This window comes from Amphibalanus amphitrite, unplaced genomic scaffold, assembly GCF_019059575.1.
Source record: "Amphibalanus amphitrite isolate SeventyFive unplaced genomic scaffold, NRLGWU_Aamphi_draft 000016F_arrow, whole genome shotgun sequence".
Classification (NCBI taxonomy): domain Eukaryota; kingdom Metazoa; phylum Arthropoda; class Thecostraca; order Balanomorpha; family Balanidae; genus Amphibalanus; species Amphibalanus amphitrite.
The window spans coordinates 105,678-133,199 of record NW_024881512.1 but is presented as its reverse complement, the minus strand read 5'-3'; the positions used below and the strand labels follow the sequence as shown (position 1 = coordinate 133,199).

The following is a 27,522-nucleotide window of genomic DNA, read 5'->3' as shown; positions in this document are numbered from 1 at the left end:
TGCACAAACAGGCTGTGCCGTGGGTGGGGCGCAGTGGCGGATCCAGGGGGGGGGGGCAAAATGGGCATTTGCCCCCCCCCCCCCAACGGCATGATTTTAACATTACGCCTATGGGCGATGCATGGAAAGAATCGATAAATTTTTATGGTTTGCCCCCCCCCCCCAAACCTCTGAGCTGGATCCGCCTCTGGTGGGGCGGCCCTACAGGCGCCGATAGCCGCTCCGGCCGACCCAGCTGGGTCGCAGCGGCTCGGCACCGAGCGACATTTCCATGTAACAATATTGGCGCCGGGTGATAGCAGTCGGCACAGCCCCGAGTATCAGGGTTCGTGTGTCGACCGGCCGCCGGCAAACCAGCAGTATTTGCCGCTCTGTGGCCGACACAGGACCGGCTGCCGGCAACCAGCAGTATTTGCCGCTCTGTGGTCGACACAGGACCAGCCGCCGGCAACCAGCAGTATTTGCCGCTCTGTGGTCGACACAGGACCGGCCGCCGGCCAACCAGCAGTATTTGCCGCTCTGCGGTCGACACAGGACCGGGCGCCGGCAAACCAGCAGTATTTGCCGTTCTGTGGCCGACGGAGCCCCGCCTGTCGCCCGGTATGACCTTGTTGGGTTGGGCAACACAGGCGGCACCGTGTCGCCGCGTGCCGAGCAGATTTGATGGTTCGTTGACTCAGCTGGGTGGTGGAACAATCAGGCCCGGCCGTGGAGTATGTTGCCCCTACAAAGCCTTGGCGTGATAACCATCGATGAAATGCCCGTGTAAAAAGTTCATTATGCAATGTGAAAACACGTTCAGCATGTGACATTTTCAACTTAGCAAACAGTAACAGCAAATAACTCGTTCCAGAAACAACACATCCATGTCTCTGACTAACACATCTGCCTCCACGCTGTCATCAGCACATCCGGTGACGTCACTGCCCCACTCCGTGACGTCACACATCCTGTAGTGACGTCACGGCGGCCACACCTACCTCTTAGTGATAGTGAGGTCCTCGTCCGAAGTGTCTCCCCCGGAGCCTCCGGCGCAGTAGGCGGCCGGCGGCAGGCGCAGAGAGTACGGGCCCTGCCACGTGGCGCGCACAAGCTTCGGGTGCGCCCCGTACGCGGAGCTTTTCCGTCTGGGCGCAATGTTGGGCTGCACCACACACGAGACACGGCGCGGCTTGGGTTCGGGCGCGGCGGCGGCGGCGCGGCCGGAGCCGGGCGCCGGCCGCCGCCGCTCGACCACCCCCGCCGCCGCCGCCGCCGCCCCCGCCCCCGCCGGGGCGGCCGGCTTTCTGCGCTCGGAGCCCGCCGCCGATCCCACAGACGTCGGCCGCGTCTTTCGCCGGATGGCGTAGTGCCGCTTGTAGTAGGTGTAGGACGGCCGCCGCTGGCGCTCGTAGAGCGTCATCGATGACGCCTCGGAGGAAGCCATTGACAGCCGCTCGCTCATCGCCGCCGAGCGGAACCGAATGTCGCTGCAAACACCATCGCCGTTACGACACCCTCGCGCCGCGTAACGAGCCCGTCACGAACCGCATCCCATCACGTCACGCGGTGGGTCACGTCGCTCGGGCACCGCACGCGACTAGCGCCGTGACGTGACGCCGCCCGACCCGCACAGCCGAAGGCACGTGAGGTGATATCCCCGACCGCACAGCACACCACACAGCACAGAGCACAGCACAGCACAGTCCGGCACGGCACGGCAGCGCAGCCGGGCGCGGCTCGCTCGCCGCCACTGATCAAACCGCGTGTTTGCAGGCGTGTGTGGAGAGGAACCTTACGCCGCGCGCCGCGCTGCCGGCCGGCTGACGCCAGGCGGCGCTGGCGGCGGCCCGTGGGGGTGGACCGCACATATACCCACAAGGTCGTCCAACAGCTGGGAGTGGAACACTACCTCAGACCGGCTGACCGGAGCGGGGTGGTGTTTCACGGCACGCTGCCAGCACGCTGCCAGCACACGTTGCAAATGCGGTTTCCACGGAGACATCAACAATCTCATAGCTCCAACACTACCACAATTTGTGACGTCAGCTCGCGAAATGCGCTGGCAGCGGCTGGCAGCGTCCGTGAAACTCGATATCCACGTGGATATCCACGTGCTCGATATCCACTAGCAGGGATCGGGCAGTGCCGATGAGCGGTGTCTTAGAGACGGATAGAAACGCACGGAATAGCGAGACGGCGTTGTGCTGACTGAAATTAGCTCCACTCTTAGCTCCTGGAAGTTCCATTCGACCAGTTAAGATTTGGATCAGGGCCAAGGTCATGTCGGCTAATTCCTCGCAAGTAAATGTGATAACACATATCCATCCTATTCAGGTAACACAAAGATGACGATAATTTGGAATGCATGTTAGTTAACTTTTCAACTTGTCACCATGGCTTCACTGTAAGCGTCTGGATATGTTTTAACTCTTCCTTGCTATTGTTACGGGTTTTCTCGCGTTCACTGAATTCAGGATTGGGCGGTTAAGTTCATCGTGTTATTGAGTTTCCTTGCTTGTTTTGTTGGTTCAAAACACTTCACGCTTGGAGTTTCCGCTCAAGTCACGTCGTGTTCTTAGCATTTACCGCTTTAGTGCGTTTGCTTTTCAGAGTTCATCACCTTCGTTGCTACACAATGTTATTCTTGAGAGGCGAAAGTTCCTCTCTTCAATAAAATGAAAAAGTGAAACACTTCCTGCGTAATATACATTTAGAAAAAGGCGTCTAAATCCGAATAACGGGGTATGCGAGATATGCGGGACACAAGCAAGGAGACCACTACGAATGGCTGCGATATTATGTGAATTTACTTGAAAGTAGCTCAACCATAGTCGATTTTGCTTAGCTGATTATTTACTTCTCCATCGAACAAAGCTGCCCTACAAAAATCTAGCTGAATCTGCTACCTGCCAACCTCATGGCAGGTTGCAATTGCACATGCACACACCCTCATTGTGATCCTGCTCGTAATTTTGCACGTCAGGAAAAACAGAATACAGTCCGGCAACTGCGGGTAGGTGCGATCGAGCTGACGCCGATCACGGCCCGATTCACCGTTCAGTTTTTATCGACAGACTGCCAGCACTGATGGTAGAGAGCAGGTGAAATTACAGGGGATTATTGGAGGCCGGTGCCAAAAGGCGATCGAGGCAAAAACCCCAACACCGCTCAGCGTGGAAGACAAATTGGTCTCAAATATAACGGACACTGGGTTTGAGCAGGTCGTACGTGGATATAGAGGTCTATGGTTGGGTTGATGTTCCTACGAATAATGCAACAGGTGACAAAATTTGGAAGAAAAAAAGCATGCATAACCACCAAAGCAGATACATTTCAAAGTTTGTCAGTTTGTTCCTTTGGTTACACGACATTGGTCTTGTTAAACAAGATGCGTTGATTTTTGGCATCATTTGATCGAAATTAGGCCCACAAAGAACAAATGTATTGTAAGTCTGTTCCAGAGCTCCAAGTCAATTGGGACGTTATAGTAGTATGGTTCCCATCATTGACTTCGCTGATCGATGGTTCCGATCAGACCCAGGCACGGTTATTTGATCGGCGGTCTGAGCTTTATCCAACTGCACATAACCGTATCTAACCACTGTCATCCGGTACGAAAACCGTTCCTGGCACCCAAACAATTTCATTGAACCGAAGCGATTGAAAGAAATGAGCCGTAGAGGCCATTAACATAAGGGATCGGCGGCTTCTATAAAGAAGTAGATTTTGGGTTAGGGGCAAATTTTGTGTTACAACATAAAACAGTAGACTAAAAATAGGACGTTTTATTACAAGCTCACAACTACGATGAATTGATTTTCGTGTTATTTTTCTACTGGCTTGCCGGAAAAATCTGCATACGTCAAGCTAATAACTATGTTTACTGCATAGCACACATAACAGATAAAAGCGACGCAAGATAAATCCAGAAATTACGTAACAATGTGACTCGTCCAGTCAGTGGATCAAGAAACCTTTAAACACTGTAATCCCTAAACACGTCTTGCACGAAAACGAAGTCAGTTGTCTCCCGACCCACATGAGATTGAGTTTCAGACGAAATTTGGTTCTAGTTGTTTAGTTTAATTGATGGATATTTTGAGCTGTTCAGCCTCGATCAGCCAGCAAGCACATTGCCCAAGTTAACAATCGCTGTGAAAAAAAATCCGGATTATTCAACCGCAGTAAGGCTTACTGTCAATGGCCGGTCATACGCATTTATCTTACGGACAGACTGACAGACGGGAAGACTGAGACTGACAGATTGGCACACTGACTCTCAGGACCGATAAACCGACTGACAGACAGGCTTACAGACTGACAGACAGACTGACAGACGGGCTGACAGACGGGCTGACAGACGGGCTGACAGACAGACAGACGGTCGGAAATATCCGTCAGATGACGGACGGCGCGTGGGCGAGTTCCCGCAGTCACAGGAGGATGCAGAAAGGTAGGGGTGAGCGCGCGTGGTGAGGGGAGAGGGGAGGGGAGGGGAGCTCCCCAGGTGCACAAAGAGCACGCAGCTCGGTGAGACTCACAGGCACGCTGCCGGCACACAGCACGGCTTTACTGAGCCGCTCGACTGGCGGCGCATGGCTTTCTGGCGGGGCCGGGCGCCTCGTGGCGGCCCGGCCACCGCGCCCCGGCGCCCATCCAGCTTGGCGGCCGGTGGGTTCACGCGGTGGAGCACAGAACACAGCCGAGCACGGAAGAAGACGGCGGAGCACAGCGCTGCAGGGAGAGTCTCTCCCGTTCACATAATCCGCGCAGTGTGGCAGAAATCACACTCTCCGCGCACTGCCGCACTCCCGCGCGCTGCGAGACTCGGCGCACCGCCCGCGTCCGCGCGGAGCCGTTGGCACTGTTCCACAGATCCGCGCCGCGCAGCGCCCAGCACGACCGAGCACGGCCGAGCACGCCGCGCCGGGCACGTCCGGCACGGCGGCGGCCGACGGCGCACTGAGCCGCCGTCGGCAGGCACCTGGCCGGCCCGCCGAGCGGAGCGGAGTGCCGGCCGCGCGCCGACCGGCTCAGAGCGCGGGGTCGGAGCCCGACGGACCCCGGGTGGGCCTGCAGTACCGGCCGCCGTCTGTCTGCACTGCAGTGTGACCCCCGTGGACTCGGCGTGACGACACGGGCCGCCGCGCCGCCGGGCGCCGAGGTCGGGTCGAGGTGGGGGCGGACACACCCATCGATCGGCGGGTCACCGAGTGCCATTTGGTGTCAGCGGGGTGTCCAAGTTGGCCGGTTTTCAGAAGTCCGGGTTACTCAGACTCTGTGTGCACACCGGAAGGCTGCCAAACAGCTTGACATCCGCCATCTCGGAGCGCTCGAGTCGACTCAGAACCCAACAGAGCGGAGCTACAACCGGTTCATCATACGACACATCAAACTTCTAACTGGTTCAATCTCTCTCTTCATCTCCTTCCTCCGAGATCTCCTATCTAGAGCTCTGGTCGTTTTCCAACGCAGTTCCATCATCCTAACTCGGCCGAGTCGAGCCCCGTCAATGCAGCATCACGTCACACGCGGGAGATGCACGCGCACTGGAGTGTACCCAAGGCCACCGTGACCCGGTACTAAGAGTCCGCTCAACGGGCGGCTCAGCGGCACGGCACGGAGAGGGGAGGGGAGGGGAGGGAGAGGGAGAGGAGGGCACTGAGTCAGCCGGCCGGGCGCTGGGGTGGGAGAGCGGGAGAGCCTGGGAGAGAGTGGAGGAGCGATGAGGAAACGGAGAGAGAGAGGGTGGTGGTGCGGGGGTGATGGGAATTCGAAGCTGGGAGGTATGGGTAGAGCGGCGGAGTAGGGGAGAGGGGCGGGGTGGAGAGGAGAAGACGAGGTAAGGCTGTAGAATTGGAACGGCGAGATGAAATCAGTGGCTCGGGACTCGGGAGGGAGGGAACGTCGAACGCAGGCCCGAGATAGAAAGATCGAGGGATAGATATAATACATGGGAAAAGAGAAGAGCGAGAGCGAGAGCGAAGAGAGAGAGAGGGAGAGAGCGCAAGATACTAGATAGAGTGGAGAGAGTGAGGGAGATCAAACTGAATAGAGCGCAAAGCTCACAAGAGCGATCACCGTACGGCCGTAAAAAGTCGCAGAGGTTCCAGCGCGCCGGGCAGGTGACAAAGGCTGGGCTGGCTCGTTTTGGCCGCTCCCCAGCCCACCGCGGCCCATCGGAGGCGCCGAACGAGTGCTGGTGGGAGTGAAAGTGAGAGGAGTCTCGCGCCGGCCGCCGCTGCTCACCGCCGCGCCGCCCCGGGCGCCAGACACGGCGCCTCAGCGACAACCGTGCAGCGGGCTCTGTCAGCGCGGCGGAGCTGCAGCCGCCCCGAGGAGCCGCCGCGGCTCGGCCCGGGCGGTCACCGCGCCGGGCCGCCGGGCGAGGCAGGGGCTGGGACGGACACGGCAGAGCCCCGGGCCGGGGCGGTATACTGTTGATGTTCGCGGGCTGAGCGGCCGCCGATATTGCTGCCGACGTGAGACCAAAGCTCGGTCGCCGCCGCTAAAAGGACACCCCCGCAGTGCCGCCGGGCCGCCAGGGAGCGTCGTCTTCCTTCTTCCTCGTTCCGGCTCCATTGTTTACGGATCGGACGGAAATTAAACGCGATGGGCTGATATGTGGCCGCATAAAAATGGCATAATAATGAATTCCGGCCTGACAGCTGACGTCAGGGAAGGATAAAGCCCGGCTCATACCGTTACCGCTAATCGTAAAACACGGCCTAAAAAGATGACACAGCGCTAGCGCCATCCAGGGAAAGGATAGAGGACAGCGACTAAATTGCGCTAAATGGTTCGCTGTTCCGCTATTATGACAACACAGTAAACGTGTGAAGCGGAATTATTTTGTATCAATCAGTGGGGCTTTTACGTCAGCCATAATGGGGAAAAGGTTGCGAAAACGTGAAAGCCACTTCGTCTTAAAAGTGTCAGAGCCAAATGGCGGCGACTATAATCAAGCGTGCCTAAGCGTTTTGCCCGACAATTTATCAATAAGTAAAAGGTAGCCTTGGGCCTATCAGTATAGCAGGAATAGTGGCTTTTGATATTTCTCAGATGAATCAACTGACATCAAAGCCAGAAATGTCAACGGAAAGCAAGCCCGAGCGCCCACACCTCAACTCATCTAAGTTCTGCCGGCTCACTGTCGAGCTGAAGACAAAAGGTCCCGGGAGACATTTCCGCTGCCGTCTGCGCCAGCCTCCCTCCTCGGAGCTCTGTCCGCTGCAGCAGAACGCTTTGTTAGAACGACCGTCAACGAGAAGGCGTGCTGAGCATGGACGAAACAGCGGCTCAGCAGATGTGAGACCGCTCAGTCCGGACTCCGGGGGCGAAATTCGCCGTCAGCAGCCGGTGAAGCTGTTTGTACATTTCATATATGCCGGCTCATTCAGGGTCGCCTATCGTGACACGACGGCGTGATTGGTGCTGTCATTGGCACACAGGAGACGACAGTTCAACAGGCGCTCCTGGGCTGTCAATAAAGCTCTGATGTCGGCGAGCACCATGTGGTGCTGACGTCACCCGTCACCGGTCCGTGATGTTAGCGTCAGCTGGGACGTGCATGACGTTCATGTGAGAATTTCGACTGGTCCAGGTGATCAGAACAATTTCATTTGCTGTGAACTTTTTACTTTGTTCTTGAATTTTTAAAGGCTGACAGAGAAAATAGAGAAATTGTATGCAGACCTAAGGGAACATCAGGACACTTTAACCAAGAGTAACCCGTATGGCTATGAATAAAAAGTACGCGTACCGAGCCAGGGGAAATTACGGAGATTGCATGGAGATTTTGGCACCACATAACCCGTGCAATATGCATGGGTCACCACAGCAAATCCCCGGCTGATAGTGAAGCCGATGTACCGTAACAACGTCGGTCATGTGTGCCGAGGCCGATAACCGGTAACCCCATCAAATGGGGGAGCCCAGTTCGGTCAGACCTCGTTCGGACCTCACCGCCATCCCGGGAGCCGGAACCCCCGGATCCCGGATCACGCGCCACAAAGCCGGTGTGAGAGAAATTACGACAAAATATGGCGACCGGGCCCTACGGTAAACATGCGGCCGCGAGCCAGGATGTGGCCCTCTTCAAACAGCCAATGTGTATCCAAGTCGTGCCCCGCGGCGACTCCAAACGCCCTGGAGAGCGCGGCAGTTAGCGGGAATTTACGAGCGAGCTATGGGCGGCACACGGCCGGCGGGTAACCGCACAGGAAAACCGCATCGGAACCGATATTTTGGTCCAGGAACTGGCCAGAATAGACACAGAGCCGAAACGGATCGAGAAGGGGTGCTGATAGGAGCTCAAACGGATGACAGCCTCTCAGTCGTGTTATCCACCCCGCCTCACTTCATTCTCTGACCGTTCCGTCCCGTCTGAATCCCGTCTCGTCCCACGTCTCATCCTCTGTCCCTTTTCACGCCTCTCTCCTCCACCCATCCCGCTCGTCCGTGCCAATATTTGACCCTGATCGTTCACAGCGCGCGGCCCGAGGCGGTGATCCGGTTCGCTGGCTCTCCGGACCGATATGAGTCTCGCAGTTCGGTGAGCCAGTAAAGGCCGCTGCCGACCCAGCGAGCACGTGGACAAAACCGGACCTGACATGGCGCCGGGGGCGCTCTCCAGCCCGTGATTGAGAGAGGGTGACTGGGAGTGGCCCGTCACAGCGACCAGCAACAAGACCGATAATGCTCGCTGGTGTGCCATGGGCTAATGGTGAACGCCCGCAGGAAATGGGTGGTGGCCGTACTGCTCATCGGAATAAAACGTCGGCATTTGCAATTTGTGCAATGTAAGTGAAGCACGAATTTCGCAAAGTGTAATTTACTAATGGTGAGACGCCATGGCGACGGCATGCGATGTGGACTGTATCCAAGAAATGCTGACTATTCTTGGAAAGCATGAGCTGTACTGTAAGTCCATGGAGGGCATCAATATGTTCGTAGAAAATCGCCCTAGGGTACCCAATAGCACCAGGCCAGGGTCACCCGGCAGCAGGGTAACAGGTCGCCAGGTAGGTCCGTCCCCGGTGTAGGTATTAATCTGGGCTCTGTCAGCGCTGACAGTGACGGCTGAACACCGGCCAATTCAGACCTTCGTGGATCAATATCCAGTCGCGGGTTATTGGCGACACCGACACAGGTGCAGCGGGCACGGAGTGCATTGTGGGGCGTGTACCGAGCTGAGCTGAATCAACCGTTATTAAATAAAATGCACAATGCACATTGTAGCTCTGGTATTACAAGTTGACTAGCTGCAGCGATTGGTGAGTTTGAGGTCAACTGTTTAAGCATCACCCAGCTGGGACAGCTGAATTACAAGCAAATGCAAATGCCACCCTTGAACGTCGAGTACATTTCTCAAAGGAGTAATTTGCAAATCAGCACAGATTGCCTCAATGCTCCTACAATTCAACAGGCTCATTTTGCTATAACCAATAGCAAACATCTAGACTTATCCATTGCAACCGAAGGTATACCCGGTTAAGTCATCGAAAAACTCACAAACTCAACACATTTGTGTCATCTTAAGTCCCCAATATCTCACATCATTGCACAACGCCAGCCCATGATCTATTGCTGGCAAACACGGCAGTTAGCTTCAACCAGCTCTAAGCCAGTTAACGCCGTCTCTGAGCCCTGGATCAGACCTAACTGAACGGCCTGCCATTAGGACCTCCTGACGAGCTGCTCTAGTGGGTAAGACTTCGATCGGAGGCTGTTTCGGAAGCGGGCGGTATCTCGGGTTTTGAGGAGTGACCGAACCGGAACTCATCGCCGACCAGAGATTAGTGATGGGCCCGAGGAGAGTCATCGGCACACGCGGAAGTGCTTCCAGAGAGGTTGAGGAGGCTTAGAGACGCGCGGCTCATTGGATATAGCGCTGCCCGTAGCAACGAGCTTGAAACTGGCAGTACTTAAAAGTAATCGTGGTAGAAACTTGATACGGTTTAAAAGACGGGATGTGCGAGGAAAGACATAAAGAAACTAATTAACTAATAACTAATAAAGAAACTAGTTAGGTACTTGTGACGCACAGATAATATTGTCTCAGCTAGATCATCATGTTCAAAAGAAGACTAGTGCAACAGTTTGCTCCAGCGTTTTATTTTCTCAGAACAATTTCGTACCCACTTCTGAAACATCTCTGCCGGGTTTGTTTAATCCCTTTTCCTTGGATTCCACACACCGCGTTCAGCAACAGTCTCGGAGCAGTCAGGACACGATTGTCTCGTCCATCACCGCGGTAAACCGCGCGCTGATGTGCGGCCCGGGGGCGCCGCGGTCTTTGGGACGGCCGCCTCAGGAGGACCCCCTCGGGACACCTCCACTGCGAAAACAACGCCGCCGGCCCTCGGACGGCGCCGGCACAACTCGGTCCGTATCTCAGCGGGAAGCACCACCGGTAATGGAATGAAGCGGGATCAGCCGGGCTGGCCAGAAAGTCACCCCAGCAACCAGGGCGCGGCCTTAATTCGGGTGTGGTTTTATATAAGCGCAATACTCATAAATATGGATCACAATTATCAAGACCAAGTTCAAAAAGTAACTTAAAATAAGGGCTTACATAAACGAGCCGGAAAAAAAAACGTAGCCATAACCAATACAGCATAATGTAAGATATGATACAGAGGTCAGAAATTAATGGCGCTCTACTCATGCGCAAATCGAAAGTAAGACGCGCTCATGCAACCTTTCAAATTGGAAGCGAACGCGATTGCAAGTTCAGGATCTGTCTGGGTTGTCTCACCAAGCAGGCTGCTTTTCGTCACCACATCACTAAACGTCACTCGTTCCGCCCTATAATACCGCGCTGTGACGCCACATCACCTCCCCCAGAACACACACCACAGCTCAATGAAAGTATGTCCCACGTCCCACGTTAGATCACGTCACGTCACGTCACGTAAAACGTCAGCTGACGTAACGGACCTGCAGCACGGCTCTGTCGCAGCGCGCGGCGCGCAGTCGGTATCGAACTGAGCACACCACACCACCAGGCGCCGCCCGCTGCGGCCGTACCGATAGCATGCCGGCTGTGATTATCTGCAAACAATGTCTGACTTGTGACCACCCCCCCCCCCCATCGCGTCACCGCCGCCCCCTGCCGCTTCAGCCCCGCCCCCATACACGTCACATCAGATGGGCCACGCCCACATAAGGATGGTGATAATATGTCGCGGTCGCCTCAAAATGTTTACAGCTTTAACGTTAGTGTCCCTACGCCTCGCACTGTGGGACAGTAACCTGTTCCTCGTAGGATCGATTTCAGATTTCCTCCATGAGCGGATTCTTTATCGACCTGTTGCACGTCCGCTCCACCCACCCAACCACGCCCTTCCATTAGCCACGCCCCCTCGATATCCCGGTCCCCGCGAGGCGGACAGCCGGGTCAGCCGGTTGTGCGTGACCGACCGTGCACTCTTCCTCACAAAAACAGTACGCCACAGAAATTACACCCCAAACAAAAACAAGAGCGTCACAATCTCACAGTCCAAGGTGAAAATGCAGCCAACGGCCCTTGATGAGACAAATACTCATAGGATGAATAATAACTAGCACGATTACACTGCAAACAAATCCGTTCCTGTCGTGAGGTTGAGAGGACGAGTATTGTTGCAACCAAATGCATGTTAGTGAATAAATGCATCAATCTTGCACAAAGATCCAGCTACAAGTCAACAATGAAAATGTCTGCTATGCACACCAGTGCACCACTACTTCACCAACTTAGCTAGGAGCCTTCGCCAGACCCTGGTGGCAGATCACCGAACTACTACTTTGTAGATGTCGTGCTGGTAACGCGGGATTTCTCGCAATGGGCCTGAACATGCTACAAAATTCAACTTGCTTTTATGGTGCTTGCATGCCATGCTAAGCAAGGAGGGTCTATGTGAACAAAGGCTCTCTAGCTGGCTCGTATCAGAGTATTACGAGCACTCCATCAGGCTATTCTGCTCAACTCTTCTTGAGAGGATTCCTCGGTCGGTTTCGTAAGTCATGAGCGTCGTTATTGTCACGCATAAATTCACGAAGCCACGAGGCCAACACGAAAGCCATTGTATATTATCTCAAGCGCCCAGAAAAACCCTGCACCCTTGACAAAATTTGCTCCAGTATTTAATTCACAGCGTGGTCACAGTTTTCAGCAGAGCAGTAGGCCTTTCCGTCCAATTTCGACCAATATTACGGACACGGTCTTGCAACAACAGATGTTCACGACAGGCCGGGGACCGGCCGGACACTGCCCCAATGAAACCAGCAACCACCAGCACACGCCGCAGCCATAAATCGTCCGGTCGGTTCACTGTATTGAAAGTCTACATAGGTACCGAACCATACGGTGTAGTGGGTAAAAAACGTCCGGGGTCGTTTTTAATAGGTTGACTTATGCACGTAAATAAAAGTGGAGGGATTAGTGATGCTATGTTTGTAATAATATTACACAAAATGATGTCGCTTCACTGTTGTGCTCCACAATTTTCTCAGAACCTCCGTCCTTGGTGGCGAGAGGATTGTGTCCGCGCGAAAATCCATATTTAAGGCCGTGTGGGTCGTCCCGCCAAAAATACCACTCCCGGTTGTCCAACAATTCAGTCTCGGGTAAAATAAGCAAAATAAAGGCCAGCAGGAAAGTGAAAGCCCAAAGGACGCCCAGGCAGCGAAGTAATGAATTTGCAACCGCAACTGGAAAGAAAGCGTGGTGTAGGAACAGTGGAAGCTGCGCAAAAAGCAAGAGTATAAAATACACCTTGAATCATTCAGTGTTTATCTTAGATGTCACACCAAAGATTCTCCGCCCTTTCCGTCATCGGCGATAGACGGGCAGCACTGTGTCAGTGTGCCAATACATGTTCTCCATTGTCCGTCAGGCCAGCCGCGTCATCTGACGCCTCCCTGACACGGGGTCACCGCCAGGTGAGGTGAGGTCAGCGGGGTCACGACCCGGCCCGACCCCGCGCCGCCCTCCACAGACCACCGCGGCGCCGTCACCTCAGGCGGGTCTAGTGTAACACCGGGAACCGGGCGACGATTACCGGCACTTTCCACATGACAGACGCAGACAAATGACTTCATGAGTATCGTATCGAAATTCTTACCGCAAAACACAATATTTTCACAACATAGATACGTTACTGCTCGGTCTGTGTAATAAATAGTCGGCGGTGTGTCGTGAGCATAAATGCACACCAACCGTGCGATATCTTGTTTAATTTGCTGGGCTCGGCACTAGAGCGTTAAGTTCTCGTCTCACACAAAATAACCAATCCATGTATCCCACAGCTGAGTTTAAGTCGCTGGGCTAATTTGCGCTGGCTGGGAGTGCCCGTTTATCTCCATCATTTCAACAAACGTCCAGCAGAGCTCACCGTGGCGGGCGGAGGGCGCTGATGAGCTCTATTACGTGGGTGCCGCGGCGAGATAGTGCCTCTTGCCAGCCAGCCGTGATCGCCTTCCGTCCACCGGAATGACTCTTATTTATGAAGGAAATTTGTCGCCGGCAGAAAAGTTTTACTGGCGGCATATTGCGCTATTCATTATCGAGCGACGCTGGAAAGGCCAATGGCTCATATCTCAGACCATTGGCCATTATCCGAGACGATTTTGGTGGCGGTGCGGGCTAATGGCACTGGAGATGGAGCGATTCACATACGAACGCCATTGGTGAGCGTTCGAAGTGTCTGACTTCAGTGCTAAATGCTGTCATCGTTAGTTTGTCTCTTGACGCAGCTATGAGCCAGTATCCAATCAGGCTCAGATACAAACAGACCGCGGTCTATTGTAGACTGTTTTCGTCGGGTAATCAGCCCGCGCGCACCGACACATCATCTCTGAATTAATTAGTAGGACCTATTAATCAATGCATCTATTTTGCATTTAATATTTAAATGAGACAGAAGCATATTACCGAGACTGGCAGTTTCTCACATTGGGAATGACGAACGATATCGACCAACAGATGAATAACAAGACCGGCGGGGAACTGTCGAAGGATAGGAGTGACAGTCAGCTGGGGGAGAGGAGAGGAGCAGCTGGGCAGAGGCGCGGAGGCGGGGGAGAGCGGTCACCCGGTCGGTCGGAGGAGGCGCCGGCGGTCAGAGGTCACCGTCAGCCCGGCTGATTACGGCCCGCCGCGAAGCCGTCCGCCACCCAATTATCTGTCACAGACCGAATGGAGCGAGCGGCCGAGTCCGACCGGCGATGGGTCGTTTCACGGCCTCGCAGAGACCTTATTTCAGACCGGGAGGCGCCGAAAGCGCAGCCGCCGAGGGTATTGCTGTCACTATTCAGCTCATCGCCAGCGCAGAATACGGCATCGTCCCACTGCGCTGAAGAAAGTGTCAGCGTCTCCAAAATTACTGCTGTGACAGTCAGTGTCCTCTGTTCAGCACGCACAACCACCAGTCACCACCATCGTCAGCGCCACCGACAAAACCGTCAGGCCTCCCAGCACCGCCGTCATCACGAAACGGCTCACCTCCTGGCCCTCCATTCCCAGCGCTTCCCAAGCCGCCGCCAGTAGCGCTTTCATTCAGGCGAGTGTTGATGTAAAGCTCCCACGTGCCGTCTCAGTGATAAAGGGATTCTCGCCCGAATCGTTATTGAAAGGAAATGTTTAGGAGAAGGGTTCCATAAAACTGTTTAGATATTTAATTTAAAAATATTATGTTGTAGTTAGCTGCTGAGTAATCTGACCACGCATGACACCATTGATGAGTACCCACGTCATTTCCTACACAAAATGTTCTAGTCTCCTATCATTATTTTTATAACGAGCCAAAAAAAGCCGCTAGATAGGGTTATAGTGTGCCATCCCGCTGACATGATAACGAGCGTCCATGTAGCTGGTGGTGCCGGGTGTCGGCACTCGGATCAATATGACGTGTAACAGGTGTCGGGCAATGCCGGCGCGGCGGGGACGGGTGGCGCAGGATGCACGACAGGTGCCGCACGGAGACGCCAGAAGACCGTACTAACACTCAAGGTTCTGCCGGAAATTCAGAGGAATAATGGAGACGATACCTGACAAATACTGGAATAATATTCGCCAACGTCAACCCTTTGAAAATAATTACGGTCTCTAAATGCCAAGGAAAGATAGAAATTAGTGACTCGTCAGTCTGAAAAGATCACTTATAAATCATAATGAGGAAAAATGAAAATGAATAATTTGAAAATGCTTCAAAGATATGAAAAAACGTTAGTAATTTTCCAAAGATGAAAACAGTGGGCACCGACATTTACTAGGAATGCATGGTTGAGTTAACGTCACTTTACAGCCGCTCAATACATGCGTTCTCAAAACCGCCATCAAGCCATCATGTAACGTATGATTGTCATCTTATCTACGTGATGAGCCGCAGCTACAACCAGTAAATTGGTCCGGCAGCGATGCGCGCTCGGCTCCGCGCTCAAAGCAAAGGCATCGGCCAGGCTGAGCTATGCGGCACAGCATGCCTTCAGGCGTCGACCACTAGCGACATCTATTGACAGAAACGGCCACTCGGGACGTCGGCGCCTGTGTGTCACTTGAGAGGTGTTTTTATGAGGTTAAGTATGCTTCGAATATTTTTCAGCAGACCAATTGAAACAAGAGTGCGGCAACTGAGAAATAGACTAGCTAAAACACCTTACGATTTTTGTAACTACAAATGCCTCGCAATAAGCTACATGGTCAGAACAACTTGATCGACAAGTAAGCCATAGCCAATGAGGCATACATAACGTAGACCATAAATGCTCTTATATCATTAATACCTTTACAAAATTGGGGACAAATAATGGCCAGGAACCGGACATTGATGGAAAATTCGAGCAATTATTGTAGTTAGTGAAAACATGGTATTAAAGGACTTAAGCATTGCAATCCACACCAACTGTATGCAAGTCGTTCAGGAACTTTTGAAAAGCAGGCGCTGATGCACGGGAAAGCTGACATAAATATACGTTACTCCGTCCGTATATGCTGTTTTCGTACACAATACGTTTCCTTTTCTCCCCCAATCCCTGTACTATCTGTTGTGGCCCGTGACCCCAGACGGCACACGTCACGAAACGGACAGAACGTGTCACGAACCGTAACGGATGCGCGGGGCGTCACGCCGGAAGCAGCGGTTCGTGATCGCAGCGTCTTGCAGACATCACAACGTCATGGAAGCGGGTCCCGGCGTCACGAACATCACAAACCCTCAAACATCGTCACGGAACGTCACATCACATCACGTCACGCAGCGCCACGGCTCGTCACGGAAATCCGTCACGAACTCACTGAGCTCGAACTGGTCGGTGAGCCGCTCTGATGTGCAGACCGTTGAATTGTCTGAGCCGTCTGGTCACCGAGCGCCAGACCGCGGCCATTCACCGCGCTGCCACCGTCCACCGTTCCACTCAGCGACTGGGCCGGCACCCGGCCGGCAGCAGCCGGCACACGTGACGTCACCGGCCAGAGCTGGTGACGTCACCGGCCCGCCAGCGGTGACGTCATATGTGTGTGTCGGTGTATGGCACGGATACGCAGAGGATGCGTTATCACATCAGCACGAGGCATTGGTATTGACTAAGCTGAATGGGCGGCCCGTCTGATAAGGCACAGGGATTATGGGTATCTTCGTGGACGCAACTAAGGAAAATCAATGGACGCATATCTAGGCACCTTTGATTACGCGTAATTCTGACCGAAAATTGGCGTCACAGGCACATGCAAAGGAAAAGATCAGCACAATAATGTTAGAAATATAATGAAAATGTAGTTATAATGGATGGGAAGCATCGTAGATTGGATTCACGTCAAAGGTATGATCGTAATTGATATGTTTGAACAATTGCTAGAAGTCACGGTAGGGGAGACATGCTTTCAGATTACATATTGCCGGCCATTCACAGTTGAAAAGCAGTGGTCAAGAGCAAATTAATTAAAACATCGTGATTTTATATTAATTTCCGGGCAATGCCTCCTCATAGGTATATCATGGCAGCGCGATATAGGAAAATAAAATCGCCTTACATTAGGTACAGCAAAGATGTAAAACAGGGCTTTGGTGTGAGAAAAAATCATCTTGTCTCCCCTTTTCTCGGCGGAGCTCCAGCCGTTCACGAGGTCACACGGCGGGCACCAATCACCAGTCGAGACACGCCCGCACCAAACGAGCGCACGCGTCTGTCCCTGTCACTAACGATCTGGGACAGCACCAATCGCCGCCGACAAATGGTGCCACAGCCGCCCAGAGGACGCCGGAATTCTTACCTCGGGATTGGAAGGGTGATGCTGAAAAGATTTCGATCGATAGAAAATAGCATTTCAGATGGGATAATTGTTGCAAGAAGTGAAAAATATTCGTGCAGCCATTTGCTAATGTCATTGAGTTGAGTCGGTTGGTATGTTTTGGTCAACCAACTGTTCACTCAAATTCACAAAACTGAATGAAGAGCAATAAACTCGGGATCCAGTCATGACCGTTTCAAAAACACGATGTCACGCTCTGTTCATACCAGAGCAGTGCAGTAGCCAACTGCACGTGTCCGACCGTTGTAGCTCGTGATCACGACACAGCACTCAATGCTCCGTTTGCACCCTTGACGACTCTAAGTTGAACAAAGTGTGGTGGTCTGTTCATTATCAGCAACAGTTCGTGACTGTGGCTGTACCACGAGTGGCAAGATAGCAGCAGACATGCAAGCCATATGGCTGCAGCTGTGTGTAACTTTAATCTACAAACATAATAAACACAAACGATGCTGCTCGTTGGTTATAAAACCAATCCGCTGGGCGGTTCTGGTTATCTATTGACGTCCAAAAGATTCTGGCCACCAGCCAAAGAAGTGGTCAAACTTGAGAATATGTCAACACATTGAAGTGGGATTGAGTGTTTCAATATTTGATAAAATACCCCATAAGCCGAACCCCAAACCATTGTCACGGTCATCTGAGTTCAGCAGTTGATAAAACTTCTAAAGTTTCAAGGAAGCATACCATAAAGGCGGACAAAGTTGAGACAAGTGTTGCAGTTGACCAGGGCCGGCCAGCCGGCGGCTATCTAAATGCGCCGCCACAAGGAGGTCTGGGTCTCCGTCACAGGGCTCTGGTCGCGTCCCGGCTGAGTTGGTCAGACCCGGCTGAGTCGGTCAGTGACACAGCGGCCGTCTGACGGGCACGTCTCTCCATTCTGCCAGCGGGGCGCCGTCTCGGAGCGGGGCCATCCATCTCTGGAGTCGGTCCGGTGGCCATGCACCCTCCCACACAGCTAGGCAGACCGGGAGACACTCAGTTTTCCGTACTCAGACGGTGATAAGTGACCAGTCTACAGCCGACACGACACAGAGGACAGCGAAAAACAGTCACCGGACACAGGAAAACAGACAGAGAGAGGGACAGATATGTAGCGGGTGGATGGTTTAATTCAGATATAGACGACAGCAGCGGCGGAGGGTAGTGGAAGGAACCCAAGGCAGCAGCTGCCGGACTTCTCACACTAATAACCGTGACATTTACGTCCCCGGATGCGACTCATTTCGGAGATCGTATTGTGGGGATTCCGCCTGCCTCCGTCCCATTCATCTTCCAGTAACACCGCCGGATCCGTATCTGGTAGACTAATTGTATCTCATGACTATATACGCCTTCTCTGTCAAACAGAGCCTCAGTTCCGTCTCCTAATTTCGGCTCTCAGTTGTCCCCGATCGGTTCCTCTATTCGTTTATGTAAATTGTTAGCATATCGATCTCAGAGTTATTCTACCTCGATTTTCTCCCACGCCGTCCATTCTTTTCTCAACAACGGTCGAGGCATACCAACATAGCTGACAACTGCCACAACAACAATAGCGCATTCCGTCCGATTCCATTAGCGTAGAGTTAGACAATGTGTTATGGGCCCGACTATCCTGCACACAAAAAGCCGCCATTTGCCGCCACAGTCAGCCGGCTATTTAAGGTCATTGGTCACCTATGTTGATGCCCGTGGCACACGGATGTAGTGCACTTGACACGGGCCACCTCGACCGATAGTGATAAACGTGCCCACTGAACCGGAACCAGTTAAATATAGCACGCCCGAGTGGCCCAGTGTTATTGATTCAGTGTAAGGCCGGGCAAGAGTGGATAAGTAGGTACTGTTGGTTCGATGTAAGACTGGCAAGCGTGCCGAGATACCTAGAGGTGGCTACACAGTGAAATGGGGTAGGTACAAACCCGTGAATAAGAGGTCATAAGCGAGAACAAATCGTTCAGTAGGCGATTCATTATCGAATCGTTTAGTAGATGAGGAAGCAAAATGAGCTTATCGCTAATTATGCGATGACCCACTGACTTTAAATGCTTAATGTAATATGGCTTGGCATCATATAGCCACCAAAATCGTCATATCCATGCCTGACGTGTCTAGTTACTTTACTTTTACGCCGGTACCTACAAACCGCACCTACAGAAGCCGTTTTTAGCGTGGCGAGCTGAGAGCTCCTCCAGCTCAATCAGCTGTCCGTGGCACAGAGGACCTCCCCACCAATCAGCTGACGACAGACCGTCGCGAGGAGACGTTCGTCCGGCAATCAGAGGGTCCCGGACCTGCTGCGGGCCTCGTCAGCAAATCAGACGATCATTGACTGCACCGCTCCAGTGCTGGCTAAGGGACGTTATCGAATGGAATGGATTCAACTGGTCACACAGGACAAACCACGCTGTTTCATCACCACTATGAGTGGAGTTCACTCAGTGGTCGGACGACTCATCGGAATATTCCTGCCGATATTATCGCTCGACAGGGGAATCCTGAAACCGCTCAGATTCATCATGTTCTCCCAGGACACAACAGATAGCCGCACCATATACGGACGGGCCCCGCCGCAGGGGGGTCGGGGGATTGTCACCACAGTATCCTGTCCCGCACCATATACCGACAGACACCCTCACTGGGTCGCTCAGGTCAAGGTTACACGCTGAATCATCTCCGGCAGACTTCAGAGAAGGGTCCTTTAGTGGGTCAGTAGCGACCAAGGTCAGACGGGGGCTCATTTGAATGTCTCGGAAACCACAGTCGGACAAGCCCCCAAGCTGGTGGGGGAGTCGGGCTGGGCTTTTTGCACGCGTGACGATAGTTCCGGTGTGAAAATGAGGACGGTCGTATCCGTTGGGCTCGGAGGGAGACGAATCCGCTGGAGGCCATCGCGGGGACGACAGAGTGAGACTACATTTCTAATGAATACAACAGCAATGCCTTGGGACCTGAATCAATAGAAATGACATAGAGCGCATTGTTACTGTACAACTATCGGTAAAGGACAAAGGCTTGCCAACTTTTCCCTGTCCCTCCTTCTCCGGTCACCGATCCGTTGCACTGGTCGGCTCGATACGATCCCAGGCGACCGTCCGACGAACTACTGACTGATATAGGTGTCGCCGGCATCGGGCTGCGTTCGGCAATGCAGCAGTCCTGGTTGACTCAACGGCTCATCAGATCAAATTCAGCTAGAAAAAAAAATAGACGTTCTAACTTTAAAAGTTCCCTCTCGTCTGAAAAACTAACTACGAATATCTGATAACCCGTGCCTAACAAGTTGCCTATAAAAAACTGAAAATTGGAATGTTGAACAATTCAAGTCACCCACTGGCGCAATGAAACTACCTCCACAGACGTTTAGTTAGTGTATATTGTGTGCATAATGACGATTTATTTTCCTTAATTTGAATGGATTCAGAAGAATTTGGTGTAAAGGTATGATAGCACGTGCTATTAGCTCGTGCTTAAACGGTTTCGTTCCGGTGTTATTCACACCGCCTCTGAATGTAATCTTAGTTGCCGTCAAATATACCTACATAACTAAGAAGTAAGAACTAAATGGCACATTGCTAGAGTACGGCTCAACCACGGTGAGTCACATAAGCTGCCGGTGACGTCATCGGAAGGTCTGACGAGTAATTACGCCACCGCCTTATGACGTCAATCAATGCATGAGCCTTCATTCCGTCCTCATTGATCTGCTTAAAATATCAACCGCCAGCGTGACGTTGGACGATTACTGAAAACCATGAGGCAACAATCTGATCTTATGTCACCGCATAGCCTTTTGACATTTGGGCCTCTGACGACTCGGTTGTAACATATACGGGAACCCCACAGGATATGCTGCACCCAACCCTGCACCATTCCACCCCACCCAAGAGCCCCCGGGGTGCCTCCTACCCACTGCTGACGTCATGGCTTGCAGGCCAGCCGATTGCTCAATTGTCTTGGATGATATGCATTTGTTGTCATTAGTCGTGTTTACATAGGGTTCCCTTAATCTTCCCCTATTTCTCCCCTATTTTCAGATCGAATTTTAGGCATCATAGCGCTCGCGTGTAACGTTGCTATGGACGCTATTGTTGTTAGAAGCATACTAAGCATCGTTTATGCTGTAAACAATATAAATTGGGCTTATTTAATACTCGAAATTCAACAATTCATATTTTGAAGTAATTTTATCCTGCCCTTCAATTCCCTCTTTAAGCGACAAATAGGGGAGGATTTGGTAGCGTAGCGCCTTTCCAAAAGCTGCTACGCTACCATAGTCGTGTTTACATAGGGTTCCCTTAATCTTCCCCTATTTCTCCCCTATTTTCAGATCGAATTTTAGGCATCATAGCGCTCGCGTGTAACGTTGCTATGGACGCTATTGTTGTTAGAAGCATACTAAGCATCGTTTATGCTGTAAACAATATAAATTGGGCTTATTTAATACTCGAAATTCAACAATTCATATTTTGAAGTAATTTTATCCTGCCCTTCAATTCCCTCTTTAAGCGACAAATAGGGGAGGATTTGGTAGCGTAGCGCCTTTCCAAAAGCTGCTACGCTACCATATCCAGTGGTTCTCAAACTATCACATCACAAAAGCGGCGTGCTGATTGGCCGGCAGTTCCGAATCGTCCGAATGGTGGTCCCCGACTCGACAAGCGCACGTGCGCCGACTGAGGATTTTTAAGTGGCATTAACGCATAAACGGCAGAAAGTCAAGGCGGAAATTCGACAGGTGCGGTGTTCTGATATTGCCGTGGATGTGATTATACCTACTTGAATAATAGCTCAGCCGTTTAAAGTATGTTAAATGCCAGATAGTTTTCTGATTTTTCTTGCTTTGAGCTTTCATGTGCTATCACTTTTACCTCAGTGTCTAGTCTGGAAGCTATTTGGGAGAGCCCTAAAGGTAAGTAACAATTGCAAACTGCTTCTAGAATGACTTAGTTGCGCCATATTTGTAGTGAAGCGAGGTAAAGGAGACAGAGGATTCCTTTATAAGGGACATTTAAGAGACAAATAGGGGAAGATTAAGGGAACCCTATGTAAACACGGTTAATATCCAGTGGTTCTCAAACTATCACATCACAAAAGCGGCGTGCTGATTGGCCGGCAGTTCCGAATCGTCCGAATGGTGGTCCCCGACTCGACAAGCGCACGTGCGCCGACTGAGGATTTTTAAGTGGCATTAACGCATAAACGGCAGAAAGTCAAGGCGGAAATTCGACAGGTGCGGTGTTCTGATATTGCCGTGGATGTGATTATACCTTCTTGAATAATAGCTCAGCCGTTTAAAGTATGTTAAATGCCAGATAGTTTTCTGATTTTTCTTGCTTTGAGCTTTCATGTGCTATCACTTTTACCTCAGTGTCTAGTCTGGAAGCTATTTGGGAGAGCCCTAAAGGTAAGTAACAATTGCAAACTGCTTCTAGAATGACTTAAATGCGCCATATTTGTAGTGAAGCGAGGTAAAGGAGACAGAGGATTCCTTTATAAGGGACATTTAAGAGACAAATAGGGGAAGATTAAGGGAACCCTATGTAAACACGGTTAATGTTTGCGAAATCGATTATAATCCAATGAGCAATGAAAATCATCGAAGCATAACATTTAAATTAAGGAATGCAGGTCGTTCATCTTAGTTTATTGCTCAATTTCTGCACAATAAATTTAATGTGTGCCACATTACCATAATGTAAGGAAATATATTAATTAAAATGGTGTTTTATGACTTGCACGTTCCTGCTCGAAGGTAGACATTGCCACTGGCTATCAGGGTATCAAGTTACTGGTGACCGCAATACCTCATAGCCGTAGCTAGATTGTCAGTCAGCTCTTTGATATACCCCGAGCAATGATTGACCGTCTAAAACCATTGTCAGTTGCATATCTTTCGATGGTTTTAAGGACACAAAGTCGAGCAAGGTGGAATGGATCGCTACGGCAAGAAAAGAGAGTCATGATTATGAAACACTCGTAAAAACATTTATACTCTAAATTACTTATAAGTCAGAATCCGCCCGCGGCAGGTAAGTAATGAAGGCACCTCATACTAATTAGTCGAGGTGTTCGCCGTTAGCCGCCAGTTGCCGTAGGTGCCAGCGTCATTTCTGAATAAAAATGTTACGCAATGCGAAGATCAATGTTATTACGGGTATCTAGCTCGGCAGGGAGGCTCTCGGTACGGCGCTGCTCGGATTTCAGTCATCATCTCATCACTGGTTGGCGGAGCGACCCGCGACTGATCAGTCGACACCGGCCTCGCCACACCCGACACCTCGCAGTGGTGTCGAATTATACCAGAAACCGAGCTCACCACTAACACCGCGCTGCGGCGAATTGTGTGCCAGATTGCACCAGTAGTTGGACTGACTACAATCGAAACCAATGCGCTGGTGATCGCGAGGAGTCGCTGCGTCCGCACCAACAGCTGCGGTCACTGGTCAGACATATCCACAGCGTCCACATTTCTCAGTTCCTTCTCTCAGTCTCCATAACCCCGTGACTCTCGGGATCTCGCCACATTCCTCGTCACATCCGCATGATCCAGCACCCAGCCCTCCTCCCTCACTCCCCACTCCTCCTCTCGCACTCCACAGGTCACGTCACTCGACTCCTCCATTTTCACCCATCTCGTCACGGCGCTACCACTCCAAACCTCTCCAACCGACCCATCCACCAGGCACTGCGAATGGAAATGACCGTGTGGTTACCACAACTCCGGAGTGATAACGGGACGGTGACGGCCTCTCGCTGACGTTTCGACCACCAGACGAGCTCCTGACACGCTCTGTGGTAGGTGATGTCGCCGTCTCGGTCACGGCATGGTGCAGCTGGAAAGTACGGGTTCGCCGCTCTGCGCGGGGTGGGGGTTTCGGGGAAGTTGTAAGTCCGTAAGGGTTCTTTAGAGGACAGAGTGAGGTTCAATTTTATCGCCGATATGGTGAGGTGCTCCGCGCTCACCTGTGTACCCATATAATGTATAACAAGCGACCAACGCCATGATGGCCTAACATGTAACATCCATTAGCTCTGTCCTTGTAGCTCGTACATAAAGATTTCAAACTGATGTATCATTCTTAAAGGGACCCTCCCACCTCCAAAAAAGTTAATGAATTGGCATGAAAGTGATGTCGCTCGGTTCAGAAAGAGCGAAAACCAATATCTACCAAATTTCATCGAAAAATATTCACCGGTTTTCAAGATATTAGACTTTTACTTTTGTTTACTTTTTGGGATCTCCGCTGTTCCTAGCGACTTTATTTAAAAGTGCGGCATTTGCTGCGCGCAAAGCAGCATATACCACCGCGTGCTACAAAACGTTTTAGTCAAACATTTAAAAATCGTTAGATATCTGCGATGACGTCACACATTCAGAGGGGTATTCCTATGCATTAGCCCCTCTGAATCAAAATGCTGCAATTTTGAAATTCAATATTTCCGATTTAAGGCATTTCTCGATGTTGTGAGTGCCGAAACCGGTAATTGTGAGCCAGGGACCCCATTTTGGCTATCTCAACTCAAATCTAATGTTAAGGTGGGAGGGTCCCTTTAATGCTGATCAGAGCCCATAAAATGTCACTTGCTAGCGTTATTGTCAAGGTAGAAGAATGATCAACTGACATGTGCGACATTGCGCATGAGCATCGCAACTGCTCCTCTAAATAGCAACTCAGTAAGAAGTTCATACGCAGAAGTGTGCGAGTTTAACACCATCATTATATCTATACCTATTCTGTCAACGACTAGAAATGTTGAATATAGGCACGTTGCCAGGCTCCACGATATCCATATACGGAACCGGACACAGACAGCTCTCAATATGCAGGGCGTGGCGCGCGAATATAGCCGAGATAAGCCTCTAATAAGACCCTCAGTGCCCCTCGCAGTCCCGGCAGTACATTTGCTACGTGTCCCTGCCGGCTGCCCCCCCCCCCCGCGAGCACCCGTGCGCCAGAGGTCAAGCCGCTCATCCCTGACCCACTTGCCGGTCCGGGCCCGTCTGCAATCGGCGGCCATTATTTGCGATACCAACCCGTTTGCGGTGCGGGGACGACAGACGAGGCAGTGCCGGCCTGCGAAGCGGGTCGGTGGCCGTAATTTATGGCCGCGGCAGTGAGCGTGAGGTTCCTCAGGGGCCGCTCATTGCGCCCTCGCGGGCCGCCAGCGCTAACCGGCGGCAGCTCTGATTAAACGGGATGCAAACTGGAAGAGATTACAGGGATGGAAGCCAGCTCTAATTAGGCGGTAATTGAACGGCGGGACTGGGAACAAAACAGGCCTGCCGGTGGGCCATTCATTAGGGCACGGTGTGAAGGTGGCACATTGGGCGGACAGCCGACTGGGCGGCAGAGCGGCCTTCTATGGAGAGCCGCTGCCGGAATACGAACTGGTGAGTTGTAGGACATAGCGATGACTTGAGAAACCGTTCTAATCTATTACACACAAGTCATGTGTTACGAAACAATAGGTAAAAGGTTTTTTACTTTTTGTTACATGTCACCATCATACAGGCGCAGGTAACACCCACAGTAGAAAAATGGCTTAGAAAATACGCTGCGTAGAAATAAACATTAATCGCTATAAAATGCCAGCCCACCCAGGCATGCTCTCCCCAACCCCTAGCCTCACGCTGTGCGGTTCTCCCCTCCGTCACCATGCAGCCGGCCGGCCAACTCGGTCACCTGGTCAGGCTGTGTTTGCCGGCCCGTTTTTACATCGAGTTCCGATCGTGCCGCACGGGACAGACTGTCAGACAGGGCAGACCCACCGCGTAGTGCACACTTAACAACGCAAAGGAGGCACACGTCCAGGGGACACAGAAAATTATAGGGCAGAGAACAACATCAATAACTACCGAACTACACACAATGCACTACTAAAATGCGGACAATTTGCAGAAAATGTTGATGTTTTTCACAGCGCTATTTGATCATTCAAAATTCAATATCATTTTCTATTATTTGCAGGCAGAAGTAAACTGGCCTATGGGCTTGGCTGGGATTCATCTCACTAAAATACGAGGCGTGATATCACGGTCTAGCAGTTACGATACTGACCAGTTCCCGCCCACAGCCGCCACCGTGTGGCGTCTCATCCCTCCCACCTCCAGATGGAACACATCAAACCAACAGAAACTCCTGGAAAACTGCTCCATCGCTCACACCAGACCTGGCACCTGTCGGCACCCATCCTCCAAATCCGACGGCGCCTTAGAGCCGCTAATAAAATAACCTTATAAAATCCGCACTCTCTTCAAAGAGCAGATAAAAATGATACACGGCGCTCCAGCCATGGGGATCGTGATGATAAAGTGGGGAATTGGCCGCTCTCCAGAATGTGCCACTGGGCAAGCATAACGCTCATCATATCTGTGCCAATAGGAAAACCATTTCACGCACTGTAACCCAATAATGTTTGAAACAAAAAGGAACTGACCGTCGTGAGCATTGTGTGGTTATGAATTTTATTCCAGTCTGCAGCCGTCAGAATGGAGGTCACAACGGGGACACAATCTCGGGACGCAGCGATGACGTCACTTCCGTCGGTGTTCTGCCGGTCGAGCACGGTCGAGCTCGGTCGAGCTGCTCGACCGGCGCGCCGGATATCTGCGGCAGCGGCGGTGGGGGGAAGGGGGACTGTTGGCACTGGAAGGTGCGGGGGGCGGTGGAAATGATGGTAGTGGAGGTTAGAGCGGTGGAGATGATGTTGGATGTTATAGGGCGGTGGCGGTGACGGTGCGGTGACAGAGCTGGTGAGGTAAGGGCGGTGGGGAGTGGCGGTAAGGTAAGGGCAAAGGGCGGTGGACGCGGTGACGGCGGCGATGGAAGGAGCCTCGGCGCGGTGGCGGCTGCCGCAGCTGCAAAGGCTCCGACCAGCCGCGGGGGCGGGTGGTGACGGCCGCACTACAGAGATGCCGACACGCGGCGGGCAGCGATGCCTACCTTTGACGGCGGCGGCGGCTGCAGCGCCAGCGGCGCCGTGGGCGGCGGTGCAGGGGTGGTTCATTCGATCTGTACTGGCAGGGGCTCGACTCCACTACTGGCGTCAGGACGCCTATGGTTAGTCGGACTGCCACCTCTGTGATGATGGGCGACTGTCCCCTATAGTATCAACAGGTCAAAACTCAACGTCAAGACTTGACAATGTGCCTAACACAGGTCAAGACTCAAGACCGCAGAAATGCATGAGCTGTTACTGCGCCTCACAGCCACAGCTCACAGCAGCGATTACCTGCGACATCCCTGGTGGTCTCTGCCCAG

At 52.2% G+C, this 27,522-nt stretch overlaps 1 protein-coding gene across 8 annotated transcripts in view; it reads right to left on the bottom strand.

Moving 5' to 3' along the window:
- LOC122386865 (eye-specific diacylglycerol kinase-like) overlaps window positions 1–27,522 on the bottom strand; it is a 180,068-nt gene that overhangs the window by 106,297 nt on the left and 46,249 nt on the right. The window contains exons 1-2 of one of the 8 annotated variants that reach the window (XM_043376547.1): window positions 4,524–4,932; window positions 981–1,469 (exon numbers count right to left, since the gene is read on the bottom strand). The exons of 6 other annotated variants lie outside the window; for them this stretch is intronic. In XM_043376547.1, the coding sequence (XP_043232482.1) occupies window positions 981–1,469; window positions 4,524–4,579 (545 nt within the window). In that variant the 5' untranslated portion in view covers window positions 4,580–4,932. Of the gene's footprint in view, window positions 1–980; window positions 1,470–4,523; window positions 4,933–27,522 lie in introns of those variants that run through there. One more of the 8 variants, XM_043376557.1, reaches the window with a different exon arrangement.